Genomic DNA, 21,214 nt, shown 5'->3' with positions numbered 1-21,214 from the left:
AAGGCTAGAGGCTACAGACTGGAGGCCGGAGGCTATAGGTTAGAGGCTGGAGGATGGAGAGTGGAGGCTGGAGACTGGAGGCTGGCGTCTAGAGGCTGGAGGTTAGAGGCTGGAGACTAGAGGATGGAGCTTAGAGGCTGAAAGCTGGAGGGTTGAGGCTGGAGACTTTAGGCTAGAGCTCACACCTGTGGGCCATTCAGAGGATCAACCTGAGCTGCTGGACATCCTGAAGAAAGCCAGCATGCAGAGACACTAGTGCTGGTGAGCATATCGTGGCTCCAAGGAGAGAGAGAGAGAGAGAGAGAGAGCACCATGGAGATGCTAACAAGCCATTCTGCCTCCACTTGTGGTTGCCGAGAGGGAGACCAATCAGAAGGAGGCAGAATGGCCAATCAGAACCAGTAGCCTTGGAGGTAGCCAATTAGGCCTGTTTGTCTGTGAGGACAAAGGAAGTGATGTTGCAGAGTGATTGCGCCACGCCGGAGCTACACAAACATGCTCAAATGACACCTTGCTTGTTGCCTTCCAACCCTAATTTTCCAGGAGTGTAACATCGTGATTGCATCGGTGGCGGCAAGAGATGACGTCTCCTTATTACGCCAAAACAATCGGCACCTCAGAGGCAAAAAAAAATACAGACATTCTGTTTTCATTAGGGAGCTATTGAGTCACCATGGCTCTCAAGTCAAGGCCAGCCCCCCCCCCCCCCCCTCCACACACACACATGAACACACACACACGTAAGCGAGACTCTAGTCTGGCAATTTTCTTCAAAAGATTTGTACCTTGCTCCAGTCCACTTAATGAAGCTGTAAATTTAGAGGCGCGAGAGCCTCCACAGTGCTCCTCTGAGAGCTGCTACAATGATCCTGGGACTGAGCTGGTTAATTAACTGATTATTTGCTTGGCTGGAAGCCACATGAGAAATAGGGTAGATGTGGAGAGAGAGACAAGAAGGAAGGGGGGACACGAGGGGGGGAGGACGCGAGAGAATAAGGAGTCCAGAAGTGGGAGAGGAAGAGACGAGGAACATTTGGCAGGCAGAGAGGAAAGGTCAGAGGAAACCAGAGTGAAAGGAAATGAGCAGAGAGGGAGAGAGAAGGAAGCGGATTGTCAAGAGGAGGTTAGTTAACAAACACTGACTTCTCAGTAAAGCTAAACATCGGTAATAAAGAATCTGTTATCTGTGGTAAAGCTACAATGGAGCTTCATCCAGGAGAGGCAGCACTGATGTCCCTACAGCAGAGCAGCACTATGAAGAAGACATCCAGTGTCGTATTTTACTTTTTTACATAGTTTGTATTGACTTAAATTATAGGGTTTCACTTTGTGCCTTTCAAAAAAATAGACTTAATATGATCCCTTTAGTAAACATTGTAAGCAGGAATTTATGGTCTCAATCTCTAGTTTCAAATCTTCTTTAATGATGTTCATAAATGATGCTCTATTTGGACTGCCTGTAATGCTTCCTGCTAAGTTATCTGTCTCACAGCATGTCAGAGCTTTTCAATGGCAGGGGTACATTGAGGTGTCACGGTAAGTGTAAAGCCTTCTCAAATGCATATATACAAAAAAAACAAGGTCCAAACGGGGCAGGCAGAGAATCCAGGTTCGGGGCAGGCAGGGTCAACAGTCGGAACCAGGAACATGGACAGGACAACGGGAAAAGGACACGGAACTGGAGACGACAATCCAACAGGAGACAAGGGAAAGACTGACACAATATAATAGGGGGGGAAACAGGTGTACGACATCAGACAGTAACGAGACAAGAGTGGCTGAGGGCAGATGCAGGGAATTAATCAATTAAGACAGAGAAGACACAGAGGAGACACAGGAGACACGGAACACAGGAGAAAAAGAACTGGGAGTTACACCGACAGATGAGAGTAACTTGAATAAATGTTGAATTCTGATTGTTGTATATTTTGCTGATCGAAATAAACTAAACTCAAACTCAATGTGGAAATGAAATCTCAAAATATTAAATGAAAGTGGTTGTGACACCAAAAAAAAAGTGACACTAAAATGTTTTGACAACCTCCAAAATATGGTTGTGAAAATGGTGTTTGACAAATTCAACTCCAGGCGACAACTCTTGCTGGCTCATGATTATAAATGATGCGAGTATCCAATCATTCAGAGGTGGCCATTGCTCACTAATTTGTAATCCAAGGAACATATATCCTTAAAAGTATGTAACGTCAACAGGCTGCACACAGACGGAGACACCGGCTCATGTTTGTATCAAATTCTTGCATTTATTGTTTGTTCGTTGCAGTAGTAGCTGAGCTCTCCATTGTAACTGTTCAAGAGGTCAAAGGTCAGTTAGCCAGCTAACTGACCTTTTTGTGTTTTTTATTTTATTTTTATTTTTATTTTTTATTCTTGTGTTGCTGCTACTGGCTCGACAAATTTCCCCTTGGGGATTAATAAAGTATATTTCTATTCTATTCTATTCTTCTTCTAGATCTTCTTGCTTGTCCTCGTCAGCACTACGGAGCCGGCTTTGGATATCTAGAGAGAGAGAGAGACAGAAGAAGAAGTGGCACATTATTATAACAAGGAGTAGGTTATTGTCTTCTTGTGCTTCAAATTGATATAAAGAGACGGTTGTAAATGGCGTCTAACGTCTCCCGGAAGATTCTCACTGGTAATGTGTATGTTTTAGCTTCTGAGTTCCTTACTTTCCAAGAATTTAATAAAAGGAATTCTAGAAAAAAACAACTCTGGAAACTGGGATGGAAACATGGAAAGATGGTCGGGTGGATGCGTTTCCAGTTTTAAAGGTTGATGTGTGAGCTTGTTGAGATGCACGACGTCCGCGTTCCAAGCGTTTTATTTTTCTCCCTTCATTCCTGAGTCTAACGACGCCTGTGGGGTGTTGAGTGTAACAGCTTGTCCAAGTGGCTGCGTTTACCTCGATGAGCTTGCCTCCGCTGACCTCCGAGGTGTGTTCGTATTTGGGGAAGGCCACGCTCAGCTTGCCTCCCTCCATGTGCACGGTGGCCTGAAAACACACAGCGGTTACATAACCAGAACCAGGGCTTCAAATTCATGATGAAGTCAGGTTAGAAGCGGACGCTCCTCTACCTTGAACTTCTTTCCTCCGACGGTCTCCATGTCACACTCCTTGTCGATGGTGAACTCGTTGGAGACCTTGGTGTTGGCGGGGTAGGTCTGGGTCCAGGAGAAGTTATTCCCGTCCTGGGTGACCTCCGTGATCAGCTTGTAGTCGCGGCCCTTCTCGATGACGTCATCGGGGATACCTAGAGCGGAGGAGGGGGGAAACAACAGCCGTGAGTTTGCAAAAAAAAAGACGAAGAAAGAAGTGATATAGAAGAAGTAGAAGGCACAAGCTCCAAATCCCCGTCTCACCCAGCAGCTTGCAGAAAGCGTCGTAACCCTCCTGGGTCTCGGTTTCCCATTTTCCGGCGAAGGCCATGCTGACGGCGTTGGAGAGATGCTGAGGCAAGCTGAGGAGGGGAAAAGCGAGGTGCGTGGGACCGAGGCTCTTCCCTGTTTATATACCCCACCTCGTCTCTCGCCACCGCCCTCCTGTGATGACACAAGAGGGCAATAGCCTGAATATGAGGACTACAATGGGCTGCGAGGGAGAGAGCAATAACCGGCGTTAACGGCCGTTTATGGAGCTCCCCGAGCAGCGAGTAAAGCGCTGACTGCTCACCAGCAGCTCACCTCCCGGTCAATGAACTCCCCACCTCTGGCTTTATGGTTGCGGCCTCCGCTTTTACTGCCAGGAGACCGAAATGAAATACATATATAAAAAAGGCTTTGTTCGAAAATGTAATCTCTTTCTTTGAAGTAGTTTATAAACCGACATTGTGAACGATGTGTTCAAAGTCTTCATTCAGAGGCATTTAAAAGACCTGATGGACCGGTTCCACTGGTATCTGGAGTCATGTCAGCACTTTAGAATGTGTACGTTGGTGTAAGGAGATACAGACATGGCTTGAAAATATAAACTTGACCCATACCCAATCTTATATATTTTTATTCGATCAATTGTAAAAAAAAAAAATTGGGAAAATTTGCATCCGTATAAAAGTAAAACTGGGTCCTGCATTATTAAGGAATCCTGTAGCCCCGTGTTTCAAAACCTTTATTATTCAAGTGTATGTGGCTAAATATAGTGTTTGAAAGATATCGCCGGAATTACATTCTGTTTGTTTTAATCGTTGTTGACCAAAAAAAACCTTGAAAAGGCCGAAACACTAAAGTCTGCTCCGTCTGTGGCACTCGGGCCCATTTGTTCCTTCCAAAGACATGAATCTTTTAATACACACTGTTATTTTCTTGAAGTGGAATTTCCCAAAAACAGGTGGGCAATATAGCTCTCAGCCAACGTCACTCGAGACGGAGCATCTGTTGAGGACCGTGTGTGGCGGATTCAGTTATTTTGGATAAAAACTTGAGTAAACTGCAGCGTTCATGGCGAGAAAGGAAAATGTCGCCAAATGTAGGGATATTTGTTTTATATCTCTCTGGCACAGGGGATGAATCAGGCTTCGGCTATACAGGTGATATGTATTCCATGTAATCTTTTTGATATTTTTTTTTTATGTGATATTTTTGATGTGATTTATTGCACTGCAACTGACACAGAGAAGATATATTATTCCTGACAAGAATAATTTCTACTGGCCTGATCAACACGTATACTGCACTGTGTACTCTGCAGAGGGAGGGACGCACATACTACCACTTCTAATCACACATCCATGATCTTTATTATATTTTTTCCTCTTCTGTATTTTCTCCTAATGCGTCACCCCGAAAAAACAAGACGATATTTGTTTTCCCGGAAATAAAATTTAAAAATTAAAACATTTGACTCACAACGTCAGATATTTTTTCTTGAACGGAGAGTGTTGCATTATGGGTTGTCTGTAGCCTTTAGACCAACAAGTGTCTTCGAGTCTTCGCAGGCGAGTAAATCGTTATGAATTGTTATACAGTTACATTGAGACTTTTAAAACCCGGTGAGATAAACAATATTCCACGTTTCGAAGAGAATGAAGACGTTGGGGATGTTTTATCAGAATCAGAAACACTTATTTGCTATGTGTGTTAGACATAACATTTACAATGTTATAAGATAAAATAAAGTGCACAAACAGATAACAGTGCTGTAAACAGGGTACTGTAAGTGTGTGTGTTCAAGTGTAATGTGTGTGTTTTATCAGATTAAACTATATGTATACATTTTTTACTTTGAGTTGTAGTCTCGTAGTGTTTTGCATGGACATGTAATTCGGGTGTATGAATTCGTGACGATGTAATAAAACCGATGGAGCAGAAAAAGGGTGTCAGACGTCATTCAAGCTCGAGTATTTTTTTATACATAATTAGCTGAAACCCATCCCAGAATTACTGGAATGATACTACTCGCTCCTCATAACAAGTGAGACAGTAGATGCAGCAGCACTGGCGTTCCTTAAATCGTTCCTTTAAAGGGGGAAGAAAAAACCCCTGGCGCACGGCGGGGTGTGAAAGTGGCGGCCATTGTGTGGTGGATCGAAGTTAAGTGCCGCATCGAAGAGCTTTTTTTCTTTTTTTTGCCCATTCGCACTTTGTTGGAATTGAAAGCCCGAGGTGCTCCGGTCGTGTCGTCGCCTTAATGGACGTTTCCCGGCCGCAGCGACATTTATCCTGTAATTCTGTTAACGGTGTTTTCTAAAGCGTGAAAAGCCAACATGGCCTTGGAGCCCCACATTGATCCATAAAAACATCTTATTGGCCAACATCCTATAAAAGACAACACACTATCTCTCTCTCTCTTTTGTTTACTGTCTCTCGCTCTCTCTCTCAAGAGAGGTCAGTGTGCTTGAAGTGCAGTAATGCAGTGAGAACAATGTAAAACACCTTTAGCATGTTTAACGTGCCATCCTTACCACTTCTGTACTTCTTTTTTTTACAGCTGGGGTAATATTGTTGTGCAACACTGGGCTCAGTTTGACCTCCTTCATTTGACCTTTCAGAATGTTCTCCACCATGCGGCCTTTTCCGCCCCACATACACACTCTTGTCTGAACTTGTTATGCACATTTCTTCTACTTCAAGCTTGTGTTTTTCTTTTTTCATTATTTCCTTTCTCTCGTATCTTGTTGTTGTAAACAAAATAAACTTCCATAAAGATGACGCCTTTAGAGAGCAGAATCATTATGGATGAACCTCATAAATGACACATGACACCAGCAGCTTGTGCAATTAAGACACATGCATCAAAAGTGACTGAAACCACATGAAAATGTATTTATATATATATATATATTTCTTTTAAAGCATAGCAATTGAATACATGCATAATATTAGTTCAGACTTTTAATGGGCTGTGTTTAGCTTCATATTTTTCTTTTTTTCCCTGTTGTTGTTTTTTTACTTTTCTGAACTTGCAAATCACTATCATCATTATATCGTATTAATTGATGCCATTGTTTGATGTTAGAGAGACTTTAAGTTTTATGCAGCCTCAAATATCACCCGCATTGCTGAGAAGTGGCCGAGAGCTCCGGCTGAGAGGAAAAATTGCACACAGAACAATAATGGATCTTAAATGGTTCTTTAAAAGGCTTTGTGGAACCATCACCTTCTGAAGAACCATTTTGTGAGGCACCATTATAGGTTATTGGAAGAACTCTTTAAGGAAATGGTTCTTTAAAGAACCCTGGTTTTAAAGGTTCTTTGTGGAACCAGAAATGGTGCCTTCAAGAAGCATTTTTTTAAGGTTCTTTGAGGTACCTTTATAGGTTATTGGAAGAACTATTTAATGAAATGGTTCTTTAAAGAACCATAGTTTTAAAGGTTTTTGTGGAACCAGAAATGGTTCTTCTATGGCATCACTCTGAAGAACCATTTTCGGTTCCAGATGGCACCTTCATTTTTCCGTCCGTGCGTGGTTTGAGTTTTTAATTCAACTGCCCAAATCGGCCCCATAGAAAACTCCATGAAATATATTAATGCACTAATGCGCAACTGACTTTTCCAGTATAAGACGGTCACCAGCTGGGGTTACAACCTTTTCCTTTAATACAGAGCAGCAGCAGCACATGTACATTCTTATCTATATCGTCTGTATCGTGATGAATTGAGGGACTCCATTCTCCCGAAAACCATGCATATGAAAAAAAAAATTACAATCACCCACTGAATGGTGGGCAAAGTGCAGCGGTTGAGGTTTATTGTCGCTGCTGTAAACTGGTGGTTACTCTTTAATAGTGGGCTGTCATTGAAATCCCACATGACAATAAGTAACCAGGACGGCCTCACACCCCGTCTGGATGAAGTCATGCTTCACTCTCGCCACTCTCTCTCCCATATAGACATCTTTTGATGTATGTGTGAAGACGAGGGGGGGGGGGGGGGGGGGGGAGAATGGCGACAACCGATCACTGCGGAAAAAAACAAACACATAAAAAACAAGAATGTGGACAAATGAACAAGTGAACAAGGAGTAAATGAAGAACAAAAGAGAGGGGGAGGAAGAAAAGATTCTAAAGAAAGATACATATAGATAGATTCCTTTTATCTATGGCTATAGAGAAGGGATTTGATTTGCAATGGAGGAATTAAAGGCGGGGAGGCCTTGATATGCAAATGAAGCTGCTGCTAATCAAAGCAATAAGATTAGCCTTCCAAATTGAGATGAAGAAAGGCTCCATTATCTGGGCCGAGTGTCATGTTTAATAACGCGGAACGGCATGATAATTCACCAGTGATGCAACTGTAGCCCATGTGGGTGTGTTTGTGTGTATGTGTGTGTGGGGGTGTGTGTGTGTGTGTGTGTGTGTGCGAAGAAAGGTTGAAAGAGAGCAAAATTATATATAGCAAATTAAACATGTGAGGGACAAATTGTGACCTTCTGTGTGTGTGTGTGTGTGTGTGTAGATAGTGGAAGGCGCACAATTTGGTTCCCATGGGAAAGTGTGTGTGTGTATGTGTGTGCCTTTGATGCTAAAGTTGTGTGCCATGCAAGAGAGAAGAACACTTGGTAAATGGTGTGGAAGAATGCTTTAGACGTTTTCTCTTCACACAGACAGTGCAGCCTCACCTGGGTTGAGCAGGTGTATTAAAGCTTGCACAAGGGCGCCCCCGCTGACTTACTTACTCCTGACTTAACTTGCTCAAGTAATGCAATTTTAGAACCACAAAACTTCCCACACTCAGAACATTACTATTTGTATTACAAGTTCTCTGAAATTGTATGTCTAGATGTGAACATTGGGAGTGTGCTAATTTTGATAAAGTCCAGTTCAAAATACTTTTGGGGGATATTTGTTGTTTTCAGATTAAAAACATACTTTCAGCAGCCATAAAAAAGAGAGAAACAATACAGAATACCTTCAGTTGCATGGAGGACGTAACTGAATGGAATATATCTATCGATACATATCTCTCTCTCTCTCTCTCTCTCTCTATATATATATATATATATACACAAGGAAAATGAGGCATTCTCTAATGCTAACTTTTGGAAAAATTATAGCTAATATGAATTAAAATCCATTTTCAACATAGTTTGGTAAAATAAACACCTGAATGTATATTTTGTATGTTTTCCCTCCTCTTGTCTGAAAGTAGATGTGTTAGTAATATTACATAATTGTATTATTGTTCCAGGAGCATACATGTAAAAAGGAAAATGTTCCCATGATACTGACTTTTCATTCTGTTGGCTGGTGACAAAAGGTCACATTTCATAAAATAGCTATATGTTGTGTACGTAAAATGTCTATATGCTCAGTAACAACATGTCAAACGCACTGCTTCCCTCTCAAAGGTTAAGAGGTAAGTACATTGAAATAATTCAAAGTAATCCGAAATAATTGAAAACTTAAGGAACAAGTAGAAACATTGTCTTGAAGCAGCAAAGAGCTTTATGGTAAATACGAGATCACAGGACTCAATGATGACTACAGGCCCATCGCCCTGACCTCTGTGGTCATGAAGTCCTTTGAACGCTTGGTCCTGTCACACCTCAAGACCATCACCGACCCACTCCTGGACCCCCTGCAGTTCGCCTACAGAGCCAACAGGTCTGTAGACGATGCAGTCAACATGGCCCTTCACTACATCCTCCAGCATCTGGACTCCCGAGGAACCTACGCCAGGATCCTGTTTGTGGACTTCAGCTCTGCTTTCAATACAATCATCCCGTCCCTGCTGCAGGACAAGCTCTCCCAGCTGCACGTGCCCGACTCCACCTGCAGGTGGATCACAGACTTCCTGACCGACAGGAAGCAGCACGTGAGGCTGGGGAAACACGTCTCAGGCTCCCGGACCACCAGCACGGGTTCCCCAAGGCTGTGTTCTCTCCCCTCTGCTGTTCTCCTGTACACCAACAGCTGCACCTCCAGTCACCAGTCCGTCAAGCTCCTAAAGTTCAAGAATGACACCACCCTCATTGGACTCATCTCTGGTGGGGACGAGACCGCCTACAGGTGGGAGACTGACCACCTGGTGACCTGGTGCAGCCAGAACAACCTGGAGCTCAACGCTCTAAAGACAGTGGAGATGGTTGTGGATTTCAGGAGGAATGCAGCCCCACCCGCCCTCTCATCCTGTGTGACTCCCCGACGCTGTGGAGTCCTACCGCTTCCTGGGCTCCATCATCTCCCAGGACCTCAAGTGGGAGCTGAACATCCGCTCCATCACCAAGAAGGCCCAGCAGAGGATGTTCTTCCTGAGGCAGCTGAGGAAATTCAACCTGCCAGGGAGAATGATGGTACAATTCTACACGGCCATCGTTGAGTCCATCATCTGCTCCTCCATCACCGTCTGGCACCCTGCAGCCACAGCCAAAGACAAGCGCAGGCTGCAGAGCATCATCCGCTCGGCCGAGAGGGTTATCGGCTGCAATCTGCCTTCCCTCCAGGTCCTGTTCACTTCCAGGTCACTGAAGCGGGCCGAAAAGATTGTCGCTGACCCCTCCCACCCTGGACACTCCCTGTTCGAGTCCCTCCCCGGGGAGGAGGCTGCGGTCCATCATGACCAAGACCACCCGCCACACCAAAAGCTTTTTCCCGACGGCGGTCGGGCTCATCAATGGACCCCGGGACTGACTGACTGTCACCCCCAGGACTACCACCTCTTCTTCCACCTTCCTCTCTCCTCCTTCTTCCCGCTCCTTCCTCTTCCTCCTCCTCACTCCTCCTCCCTCCTCCTTCTTCTTCCCTCCTCCACACACGTCACTTTAACATGCACTTTAACTAAAACACACCACTTGAAGCACACACCCAAACACTTCACATTATTTGTTGTCTTTCTGTCGTGTTGATTGTTGTTTGTTTGTCATGTCCAAATGTTGCACCTTCCACCAAAAAAATTCCTCGTTTGTTTGTGAAAACATTCCTGGCAATAAAACTGTTTCTGATTCTGATTCTGATTCTGGGTAAAAAACAACAACAGCCAAACAAATTAAAAACAGCACAGGTGTGCAACAGAGCCTACGAAATGTTTATGGTTATTATAGCTCATCACCATTAATTTGCGCATGACGGTTGATGGCTAAATAATGCGGCGCATAGCACCTTTAGCCTCAGTCACCCGGCAGCCAGCCAGCGTAACCATTAGACACCCCGACAGAAATAGGCCACGCCAACAGTAAGCATTCTGTTGTTGTTATCTTGACTGTTTCTCAATCCATCCTGACAGCCTCACCATCCTTTGGGGGGAAGGAAGCATAAGAGTCACTGGTGATTATAAGGCCCCCCCCCCCCCCCACACTCCATCCAGAGAGCCAAATTATGCCAACGTTAATATTTCATATTACACGGGACTCACAGAGGAACCACATGTGTACGCAGCCCTTTGTCTTCGTGTCAGATGAAATGTGCTCGGCAATCATCAGAGTGTGAAGAGGGGGCGAGAGGAGGGGCAATTGGCAGGAGGGCCGGAGGAGGAGGAGGAGGAGGAGCAGGGAGATGAGAGGGAAGGATGAAGGAAAGGAGGCAAGGGAGGCAAAAGGACGAGTGAAGCCGAGGAAAAGGGAAGTGATAAGAGATCGGCGGAGTAGAGCATAGGAAAAAAGTACAGGAGTCGAGAAATGCCCCGGTGTGAGTCAAGCGGAGAAGGCTACGGAAATGTTTTACGCTGGCTTTAAGGTATTAGCTCATCTTTGTAATAGTTCATCAAGAGCCAGTAAAGTATTACTGCAGGATAGAATCATAATTTGAGGTAGTATAGATGCCCAGAGGGATGGAGCTGAGGGAAGGAAGGCAGCCGCGAGCTTCATGGAGAAACGTCCTGTGAGGAAACCCGCGAGCTAGCTGGACAGACGTTAGTTCGACAGAGGCTAGATGGACAGACGCTAGCTAGGAGAGCAGGTGGCCGGGCTTTAATTCAATTCAATTAATTTTGTTTGTATAGCCCATTCTCACAAATTACAAATTTGCCTCAGAGTGCTTTACAATCTGTACACATAGACATCCCTGTCCCACAACCTCACATCGGATCATGAAAAACTCCCAAATAACCCTTCAGTGGAAAAAAGGGAAGAAACCTTCAGGAGAGCAAGAGGAGGATCCCTCTCCAGGATGGACAGGTGCAATATATGTCATGTGTACAGAAGGAATCATTACACACACATTAAAACACAGTAACAACACAATCAATGAGTATGACAGAGTGTATGAATAGTTGGTAGTCGGCATGGACCACGATCCATCAGGCAGATGGAGGTAGAGAGGAGGAGTGGGCGGAGCATCAACAGGGCCATGGTATAGTTGGTAGTCGGCATAGTCCACGATCCAGACCTCCATGATCCATCAGGCAGATGGAGGTAGAGAGGAGGAGTGGGCGGAGCATTAGCAGGGCCATGGCATCAGACCCAGCCAGGTCCGATGGACCCTATGAGACGTGAAGTCAAAAGGACTCCGGGGAGGAAGCAGAGTTAGTAATGTGCAATAGAGAGATGACAATTCATCCATAAGGAGCTTATGGATTTAGCTCCAATGAGGTAACAACGTGTGAATTCCAATGTCTCCATTTCTATTTTCACACGTGTAGATGACTCGGTATTACCATGTCAACTTTTAAGTTGTAAAAATAACATTCAGCTTAGCTAGCTGTTTCCCCTGCCACAGGACCTTGAACCTGCATTATTTCTAATGGCCAGCAGGTGTTTTTTCTATATCAAGTAACACAATTGTTACTCAGTACAAATGTTCCCAATGAGCTTATGATTGATAATGTCATGATATTAGAGGAAAACAGTTCAAAGAATAAAGCACGGTATGCTTTCGGGCTACCTTGTGATTAAAAGAGTGGTCCAAAAGTTAGCATCCCAATGATGATTGCAAGATGATTTCTGGATGCATTACCTAGCCTACAGAGACCCTCCGCAACTTCACCCTCTCCAAATAAGGTTTCTTCTCGTTCCAAAAGAACCGAGATGGTGACGGACAAAATGTCAAAATGAAAGCTTTATAACGGTATTCGACAAACCAATTGGTGATGTCGCTGTGGCTGTTTCCACTACATTTATACAGTCTATGCACTGGATGTACCAACTTCAAATCTACTTCTGCACCAACAGTAATTCAATCATGTATTCTTAATTTCTCTCCCTTCGTCTGGAAGTCGTCCTCCTTTTGGGTGCTCCATATTTTCCTTCCTCTTGTGTGACCTTGACGAGTCTAACGTCTCCTCCAGTCTGTCCCGAACAATGTCTGTGTTTTAAACTTTGTCAATGTGACCCACCGAGTCTGAACACGGAGAACAAGAAGGTCCGTGAATAACACTGGCACACCGGAGACCAGAGTGGAAAAGGGGTCATGCAGTTGTCATATTGACCTTTGACCTTATTCCACTGTATACAGATTCCTGATGGAAACAGTCTTTTCTTAGTCTTGTCATTTTATGCAGGGCATCTTATTCAAAACTACAATCCTCATTACGATGCATAAATATAATTAATTGTATCTCAAAGGTCGATCTGTCTAGTCTTCTCTGTCGCTGATGCAGAATTAATTTTATTGACTGGATCAATCTAAATGAAGTCTAATAAAGGTTAGAGGCTTTAGAGCTGTTGCTTTTACCTGGCTATAGATAAGACCATTGCTAAATTGAGTTAGTGAAAGGTTCAAGGCTAGGTTTGCCTATTTGTGGCATATTACGTGTGATACTCGCCGGCTTTATGTGCTGGGAATACACTGACAAAGAAAGTACTAGTAATGACACAAGAAATAGCCCAGGGTTTTTTACATTGTGGCCACTGAGGTCGATGCAAAAACTCGACGTCTTGAACAGTGAAATCACATTTTTAGCACACAGTTACTCTATCAGTGCTCATGGCCGTGCTAGGAGACAATGGGCTCTTGAGTACAGACAACCCACCACCTATTTTAGAAGCAAGACACAAAGATGTTTGAGTTGTTTAGCCTCTTTTTGTCTTGTGTCTTTGGATCTTTTTGTCGTCATTTTGTGTCGCTTTGTGGTTGTTTTGCCCCTTTCCTCTATTGTTGTGCGGCTCTTTGTGTCTTCGTCCAGTTGTTTTCATTGTTTTGCAGGTATTTTGGTTTGTTTTTAGTCCTTTTGCCCCTCTTTGTGATTATACGGAGTCCCTTTCTGGTTGTCTCTTTGACTGACATTATGTGAAGGTGTTATGATTTGGAGTGTTTCCTGTTTTGTTTTGAAGTCCCTGTCTTGTTTCCTGTTTCCCTGTGCTTCGTTCCCTGTGCTTGTCTGTTTCGTTCCTGATTGTTCCCAGCCACGCCCTGATTGTTTCCACCTGTGTCTCGTTTCCCCAGTGTATTTAGCCTGTGTCCTTCTGCTTGTTCTGTGTCTGTTCGTTTTTGTTCCTGTCCGGTTCTTGTCCCTGTTCCTGTCCCTGTTGTTTCTCTCCTGTTGCCAGACTGTGGTTCTGCTCAGTGAACAATTAAAGAAACCTTTTTATTTTGAATCTCTGCCTGCTGAGTTTGGGTCCAAACCTCGCCCCACACAACAGAAGGTCAGCAGAAGCCCTAACATTTTCCTCTAGGCACACAGCCTGAGGGGCCCAAAATGTTATCCTTCACTTCACTAAAAGGAATCGTTTCTTTAGTTATTTTAGTCTGGACCAAAGTGGTTGACCAACACACCGACCGGCATTGCCACCCCCGGAGACACGCCGCCAGCTCGGCTAACACGTGCCGGCCTTATCACAAAACAATTTGGGCCCATTTACCCGAATCGGGTTCATGCAAATATAAATCAAATCAAGTAATACCCTGCGGGCCAGAGCCCCGCTGGAACACGTCTCCGTCTATCTCTCGCTGAGATTGTCTGACCCATAACGAACAATAAAAGCCATAAATCATAGCTGTCAAGACAAATGGCACATCCCCCATAGAACTTTGATAACATAGATACAGGTGGCACTGAGTTCATCCCATTGTCAATAGAGGGGGACGATGTCCCCGACAGATGGGGCTCCTCCTGGTTGAAAACAAAGAAACGCATGGATGCGCACACATGCACGGACACAATGTGGTTACTGAGTGACTGATAGATGTTTTCCAACTAATGCGATTTACACTCGAGGTACTAAAATGGAGAGGGACATGGAATGAGTCTGTGTTGGTCCCTACTTGGCGTTCCACGCTTGTTAATTACGCAGACATGCACGCACTTGACAGAGAGCTCCTTGCTGGTTGGCTGGCTGATTAAGACTAGCTCGCCTGCTGGTTGAGTGCGCTCCCATCACGGAGAGATTGCCACAGCCTCTTGTTAACCCTCATTGTATGACACAACCCAGTGGCTCACCTTCAAGCACACTCGGCAGCCTCTTATTCCCAAACCATTCTCACTATCGACAATTACGCCTGTGTGTGTGTGTGTGTCTGTGTGCGCAAGTGTGTATTCCTGTCCCTCTTACGAGCCAGGAGGTTTAGCAGCAGCGCTCCCATATCCTTTCCCTCTAACCTGATTATTAATTACAGTGTGCCTCGGGCTAACCCAAACACCGTCTAGCACTGTTACCAAGGAGATAGACCAAAAAAAGAATAAGAATAAAAATAAGAATTCAGGAAGCAGATTTAAGCCCGTTCACAGCCCGATGGATTTTCTTTGCGCTCGAAGTATTGTAATTAACACGGATGACGATCAAACGTTATTCCCGTCAGATGTAAGTGAAAAGCGTTAATGTCTCGGAAGCTTGGCATTTTAAAAAGCGCCGCAGCTCACTCGACACTCAAGACGAAACCCATCATCTGGTTGCATAATCATAAGTTGATCTGCGTGCTATAGAGTCAGTCATGCCTGAGCTGTACGGCACTTAGCAGTAATCAACCTGGAGCTGTGCCCGCCGGGAGGCCGAGGGACATCACTCTTTAAATGGGCTTCTGGCAATCAGCTGCCGGTGTGTGTGTGTGTGTGTGTGTGTAGGTGTGTGTGTGTGTGTGTGTGTGTGTGTGTGTGCTTCTACACACTATACTTGTGTTCGAAATGGAGAGCAGATTAAGTACTTGGCGAGCAGCAAAATATGGCTTATAATGCTACACAAGTGTGTTATTTTAGTCCTGGCCATACACTGATGCATTGCACTCGGTGACACGCGCACAGTGACTCTGCAAAAGCGCTTTTTCAAAGGAGCTTCTCATCCGTCTCTCAGACCAGAGTTAGAGGGTCTTGTGTGTTTGTGTGAGGCCTCACGAATGAGTTGAACCGGTTATTTCAAAGGTGACGCACTGGAGGCGCTGGTTAGCACTGCGTAGTGCTGCATAGCGCTGACTACCGCTGCACAGTAGGGCCTACTGCCTAGCGCTGCCTAGCACTGCATAGCACAGCCTAGCGCTGACTAGCACTGCATAGCGCTGCACTGTAGCCTACTGCCTAGCGCTGGCTAGCGCTGCTCAGTGGTGCTTAGCGCTGCCTAGCGCTGCCTAGCGCTGCTAGTGCTGCCCACACAGGATGGCTTCTGAACCTGCTCCAAGTCTGCTTGTTCCACAAGTTGGCTCTCTCTAAGCTTGTCTGATCATGGTGAGGAGGGAAAATGCTTCAACAAATACATTTGTAATGCTCACAATGGAATGGTCTCAAAAAAGAAAAGCACAAGTGTCACAAGTGCCGCACTTTGAATTGCCGCCCACTGAAGCACATTAATAACACGCTGTCAATGTCCGTGTTATTAGCTACACCTGTGCTTATTCTGCTGTAACTTTTTTAAATGCCCACTGTGAAAACGATCCATGTCAGGTGTCAGAGAGCCTGTGATTTAATTATGCGGTCGGCTTTGAATGCCCCATTGTCCGGACTGACATGCAACTGTGCCTTCCACACACTTTTTTTTGCTAAGTGATAAAATATTCTCTCTTTTTTCTTCTTTTTGAGAGCACTTGTCTCTCTTGTTGTATTTCACGAGTTGATTTTGAAAACTCAAGTTGCCCCATCATGCTGGTATAGCAATGACTCCACCGAGGGGCCTGATTTAGTCACTCAAGAGTGCTTATTCATGGTTTTCTGTAGAGTTTGAAGCAGAGCACAGTCAAAATGCTGGAAATGGAAAAGTATAGATATGTAGATGGTGAAACAGATTGTGAATATAGTGCAAGGGAAGCATACATTATTTCAGCCCACAAGGGGGAGTGGATGAGATCACTGGCTGACAATTATCCTTCTACATTATGACAGATGGAACCAGGGGGGTTGCAGGTTGGTAAGTAGGATTAAATGCTAGTAGCTAAGGGGAGGGGGTGGGTGGGGGACCCTGATCTAAAAAAGGAGGGATATGGGGGGTAGATGGATACAGAGTTAATGGCAGCCAACAGTTGATTGGCTGCCACTGCCATCCATGGGTGCGGGAGAAGAATAAAGCAACGTCTCATCCATTAGCAGCTGGGGGAGCGGTGAGACGGGGTTAATGTGTGTTGAGTGGGTTTTGTGGTCTTGGTACTGGATGAATGAACAGAGGCAACGCATGTCTGTGAAATGGAAGACCCTCATACGTAACAAACGGTTGTTTGTGTGTGTGTGTGTGTGTGTTTAGGGCACAAATATCATTCGTAACTCATAGAAAATGTTTTCATGTATTTATATTTTGCACATATAATGAATTGACATTGCCACATTCAGCCATTCACAAAACAAACAAGCAGGAATAGCTTTTTAGAGCCCTCCTCCCCCAACACCCTCTTTTCTGTACTTCCTGTTTCTAACTGTTTTATATACTACCGACAGACAGACAAACAGAGAGATAAGACAGACAGACAGACAGAGACTGCAGAGAGTGAGAGAGAGACAGAGAGAGAGAGAGAGACAGACAGACAGACAGAAGGACAGAGAGACAGACAGAGCGAGAGAGAGAGAGATACAGAGATACAGAGATAGATAAGATAAGAGAGTGAGACACTATCAGTTTCACTAAATTGCTAAATTATGGTCATGACATTTAAGAAAAGTAGACTTTGAGTTAGAGAGAAAGAACCTTTTGTTATATTATAGGTTAATGGTCTTGTGGAAGACGGAGGCTTCAGTTTTTGGTTTTGCATTGTCGGTGGATGTTACTTGTCCCACCAAAGCCACACGGCGCTTGTACTTTGAGACGCATCCATTCGTGCTGTTACGGTACCCGCAGAAGAAGAAATAATTCTATAATTATAAACGGAATAACGCTGACCGCAAAGAAGACCTGATGAAGTTAAGATAATTGGTTTGCTCAGAAGTCCTTTTAGCCCACAATGTTCCTGACTATAGCCAGTTACATTACTGCACCGGGAGAGCTAGCCAATCAGGAAATAAGTGATCAAACATTGTGCTCAATGTCATTCTGAAGCCGCAGTGTCACGACATTGACTAATCTATGTTTGTTTCATAGAGCCAGTATAGTAATCAAGGCCCATATGCAGTAATTAGATATAGGAGAGAACATTATGGATGTTGTGTCTCCATCCACTACACACACACACACACACACACACAAACACACAGAAATACAATCTCCCCAATCAACTGAACTGTCTCAGTTTCAGGGCTCCACATTGGTAAGCCAACCGTTAATGATGGCTTGGGGGTCACATCTAAGGTCAGAACAATTAATGTTACATAATGGCGTTCAGCCACCACACTGACCTTTATATGCTGCAGCTGTATAGAAAGAAGAAGACAAAAAAACCTACAGGATGCATTGTCTCTTCATCAACGCCATAAAACAGATGGTCCAGGAGTTAGTTAATCTGCCTAGTTATGCCAACGGCCAATCAGAAGACAAACAACCGGAGCAGGAGGCCTCGTGTTGGAGCTCTGGAACGTTCTTACAGTAGACAGCTCTTAAAGACATGGACCTGCACAGCAGGGCCTCAATACAGACCGAGTACATAGACAGCTTGTGTTCAAAGAAGATCTCATAGATATTTAAAATTGTGTCTTTGTATTGCCCAAAAAAACACAATTGTTCAAGTAAACTTTAACCCTCCTGTTACCTTTGGGGTCAATTTGACCCCATTCAATGTTTAATGTCAGTGTTCTTTGGGGTCAATTTGACCCCAGGCTGTTTTTCACTGTGTCAAACATATAAGAAATATCAACTTTTTTATTTATTTAAAGGGCTATTTAGGTAGTCAACAAACAAACATAAAGTACCTCACACTTAAACTTGGGAAGCAATATTAATTCTAATAATTTTCTGGAGGTTTTAATTGCTGGGGTCAAATTGACCCCGAGGGTAAAATATGTTAGTAAATGTAAAGGTAACAGGAGGGTTAAAACATAACTTATATATGATATTAATAATCTCTAAAGAAAACTTAATTCAACTGAATCCTTTTAAATGATGTTTTTTTGTTTTACGGATAATGCGATAATGGTTGCTGGGTCATATGTTAGTACTGTCCAATGTCAAGCCTCCATTTGATCATGTGACGAGACAATCCTGATAACTACCACTTTGACCACTCTACATTAATGTAATGTCAGTAAAGTACATACGCACACACGCACGCACACACACACATACACACACCTACACACAGCCAACAGGTGTTTTTAATACATTCAGCCTAGAAACACGCGTACAGGTTGGCATGCACAAAATAACAAATGGTGGTCTTAAAAATCACGATAACTTCTTTTCACTCTTTTCGTACTCATGGTGTCACTCAGTTCGATCACTTTGGAGAAGTGGAGCCACCAGCACACGCTGTGTGCGTTGTCTTTTAGGGTGCACGTTGTGAGGTGCTCTTACATATCATTTCCCTCAGAGTGGAGCTTCTTGTAGAACATTTTGGCACAGCAGACTGTGTCTGGCCGACCAGGAGGAGGCTGTGAACTGGGAAGACAAAAGCTGCTTTTTCGTCTGTGTTTTCTCTAAACCATCCCATAGTCACACACACCTGCTGTGAGGAAGTGAAACCACTTCCTGTTTCACTGACGACGAGGCACATACACACTTTGGTGTCCTACATCAGCTAAGAAGGATGGTTGTCCTTTTAAACATGCATGTTGTTGGGTTTGTTTGCCACTTGGAGGCCTTGAATTATTGCTTTTTATGTTGATATTGTTAAAAGGTTGTCTGTATACACATCCAGTCGATATGGCGCAATATTGAAGAACAAAAATTGGTTTACTATTGCCAAAAAACAGCTTGTCAATCACAAGGTAGCCCCGCCCTAAAGCATACCCTGCTTTATGACTTTTGTTTACCATAATGTACGAAATTAACATCATAATGTATTGAAGGAGACTTGAAACTAGAGATTGAGATCATTAAGGCCATTACAATACTGAGGCATTTTCTCATAGACTTCTATGCAATCGCCCCCTGATGGCCATTAGAGAGAATGCAAGTACTACAGCAAACGGTTCAGTGGTACCTCATAGAACATGTACATGTGGCAAGGTTATAAACTATCAGGACGGATGTAAGATTGATTATCTGCCTCTACTCCATCAGCTTTGGCCCCACCCACGTAATGACCAGGTAGCACAGGAAGATGAAGCTGATTGGCACAGAGCAGCATCCAACCGGCTGTCCTCTTGTCTAGACAGAGAAGCATGGGTCAAGCGCTCACTGTGTCAATGTCTGACATAAACAGCTCACAATATACCACTGAAATATTGAAGAAGTAGAAAACACAAAACTTGCCTCCATTTCTTAAAATCGCTTGATAGAATAATTTCTGCCACATGGTGAGAGCCTAAACCCCCGACACGGACACAAACGAGCAGGAGAAACTTCCATTAGCTAGAAGTACTAAACTAATCTACAACATTGTGTTGACAATTACATTTTGTAATCTCTACGGGCCAGATGCCTTTGACGGGAAAGTTCAAGCACAGTGCGGTTAGAATTGTTAACATAAGGTTGTGTTTTTGTGTTGTTGTTGCATTTGTTCTTCTTTGCAAAGCTCCTTCTTATATCAACTGCCGCTATTATCGTACACGTCCATAGCATCTTAACGTTGTTTAGAAAAGTCTAGTCTTTAAGGGGACATAGCGTGTTCATTTTCTGGTTATGTATTCTGGGTTTCTTCATGAACATGTTGACATTAATTCTAAATAAATAATATATAATAATAAACACATTATTTTGCTCATGGTGTGTTTCTGGATACACCTGTATTCACCCACGCCTGTCTCTTTAAGAAAAAGCTCAGTCTGCTCTGATTGGCTTGCGAGAAAGAATATGGTGCACCCTTAAAAAATGGAGTTCTCAAGGTGTGGATGGAGACACTTAGCTGTGTATTTGTGTGTGTGTGTGTGTGTGTGTGTGTGTGTGTGTGTGTGTTGTGTGTGTGTGAGTATGTGTCAGCACATGCTTGTTGAATCTAGTTTTCTTATCAGCAACAACTGACTGGGTTTTCTTTTGTTCAGTGTGCACTCCAGATTTCCAAATGTATGTGCACAATGACTGAAAAAGTTATGTATTTCATGTATTATGTTCCCTTCAATGTTGTATTCCGGAAAGGTGACCCTCAGAGAAGGATTTGGTGTCACAAGGCCTTCGGTTCTGCAAACTGCACCAGAGCTAGAAGGTAAATTAAGGTAAAACACATTATGTAATCTGGGATAATACAATACAGAAATCTGTATTGTGTGTTTTAAAAGTCTACACTGCAACTGAGTGTGAGCAACACAAAACAACAAACTTCTTATGCTCATCCTCTATCGTCCTAAAGGTCTTATGAAAAGAATAGCACCCCTCTGCAAATTTCATTAAACCACCAAGAGATGATCTGGATTACAATGCGTGGATTACGTGCACTAATCCAAATGTATCTCT

General features: G+C 43.8%; 1 protein-coding gene across 2 annotated transcripts; it reads right to left on the bottom strand.

The window, feature by feature from the left end:
- Positions 1–2,236: 2,236 nt before the first annotated feature.
- Positions 2,237–8,412, bottom strand: LOC130198613 (gastrotropin-like). 2 transcript variants are annotated; one of them, XM_056421844.1, is made up of 5 exons: positions 3,379–8,412; positions 3,094–3,269; positions 2,921–3,010; positions 2,470–2,517; positions 2,237–2,339 (listed from the first exon to the last, which is right to left on the bottom strand). In XM_056421844.1, the coding sequence occupies exons 1-5, from the start codon at positions 3,443–3,445 to the stop codon at positions 2,337–2,339; spliced, it is 384 nt and encodes a 127-aa protein (XP_056277819.1). In that variant the 5' UTR covers positions 3,446–8,412; the 3' UTR covers positions 2,237–2,336. The 2 variants fall into 2 exon arrangements, with proteins under 2 accessions (XP_056277819.1, XP_056277818.1); XM_056421843.1 differs by having other exon boundaries at positions 2,237–2,517.
- Between the last annotated feature and the right edge of the window lie 12,802 nt (positions 8,413–21,214).

This window comes from Pseudoliparis swirei, chromosome 8 (genome assembly GCF_029220125.1).
Source record: "Pseudoliparis swirei isolate HS2019 ecotype Mariana Trench chromosome 8, NWPU_hadal_v1, whole genome shotgun sequence".
In the NCBI taxonomy this organism is placed as follows: Eukaryota; Metazoa; Chordata; class Actinopteri; order Perciformes; family Liparidae; genus Pseudoliparis; species Pseudoliparis swirei.
This window is presented reverse-complemented; position numbering and strand designations above follow the sequence as displayed.

Coding starts and splice junctions, on each gene's coding strand:
- LOC130198613 (XM_056421843.1), bottom strand. CDS start 3,445: ATGGCCTTCGCCGGAAAATGGGAAACCGAGACCCAGGAGGGTTACGAC. Junction 3,011..3,093: donor TCGGAGGAAAGAAGTTCAAG/GTAGAGGAGCGT, acceptor GTGTGTTTTCAG/GCCACCGTGCACATGGAGGG. Junction 2,518..2,920: donor GCGGAGGCAAGCTCATCGAG/GTAAACGCAGCC, acceptor CTCTCTCTCTAG/ATATCCAAAGCCGGCTCCGT.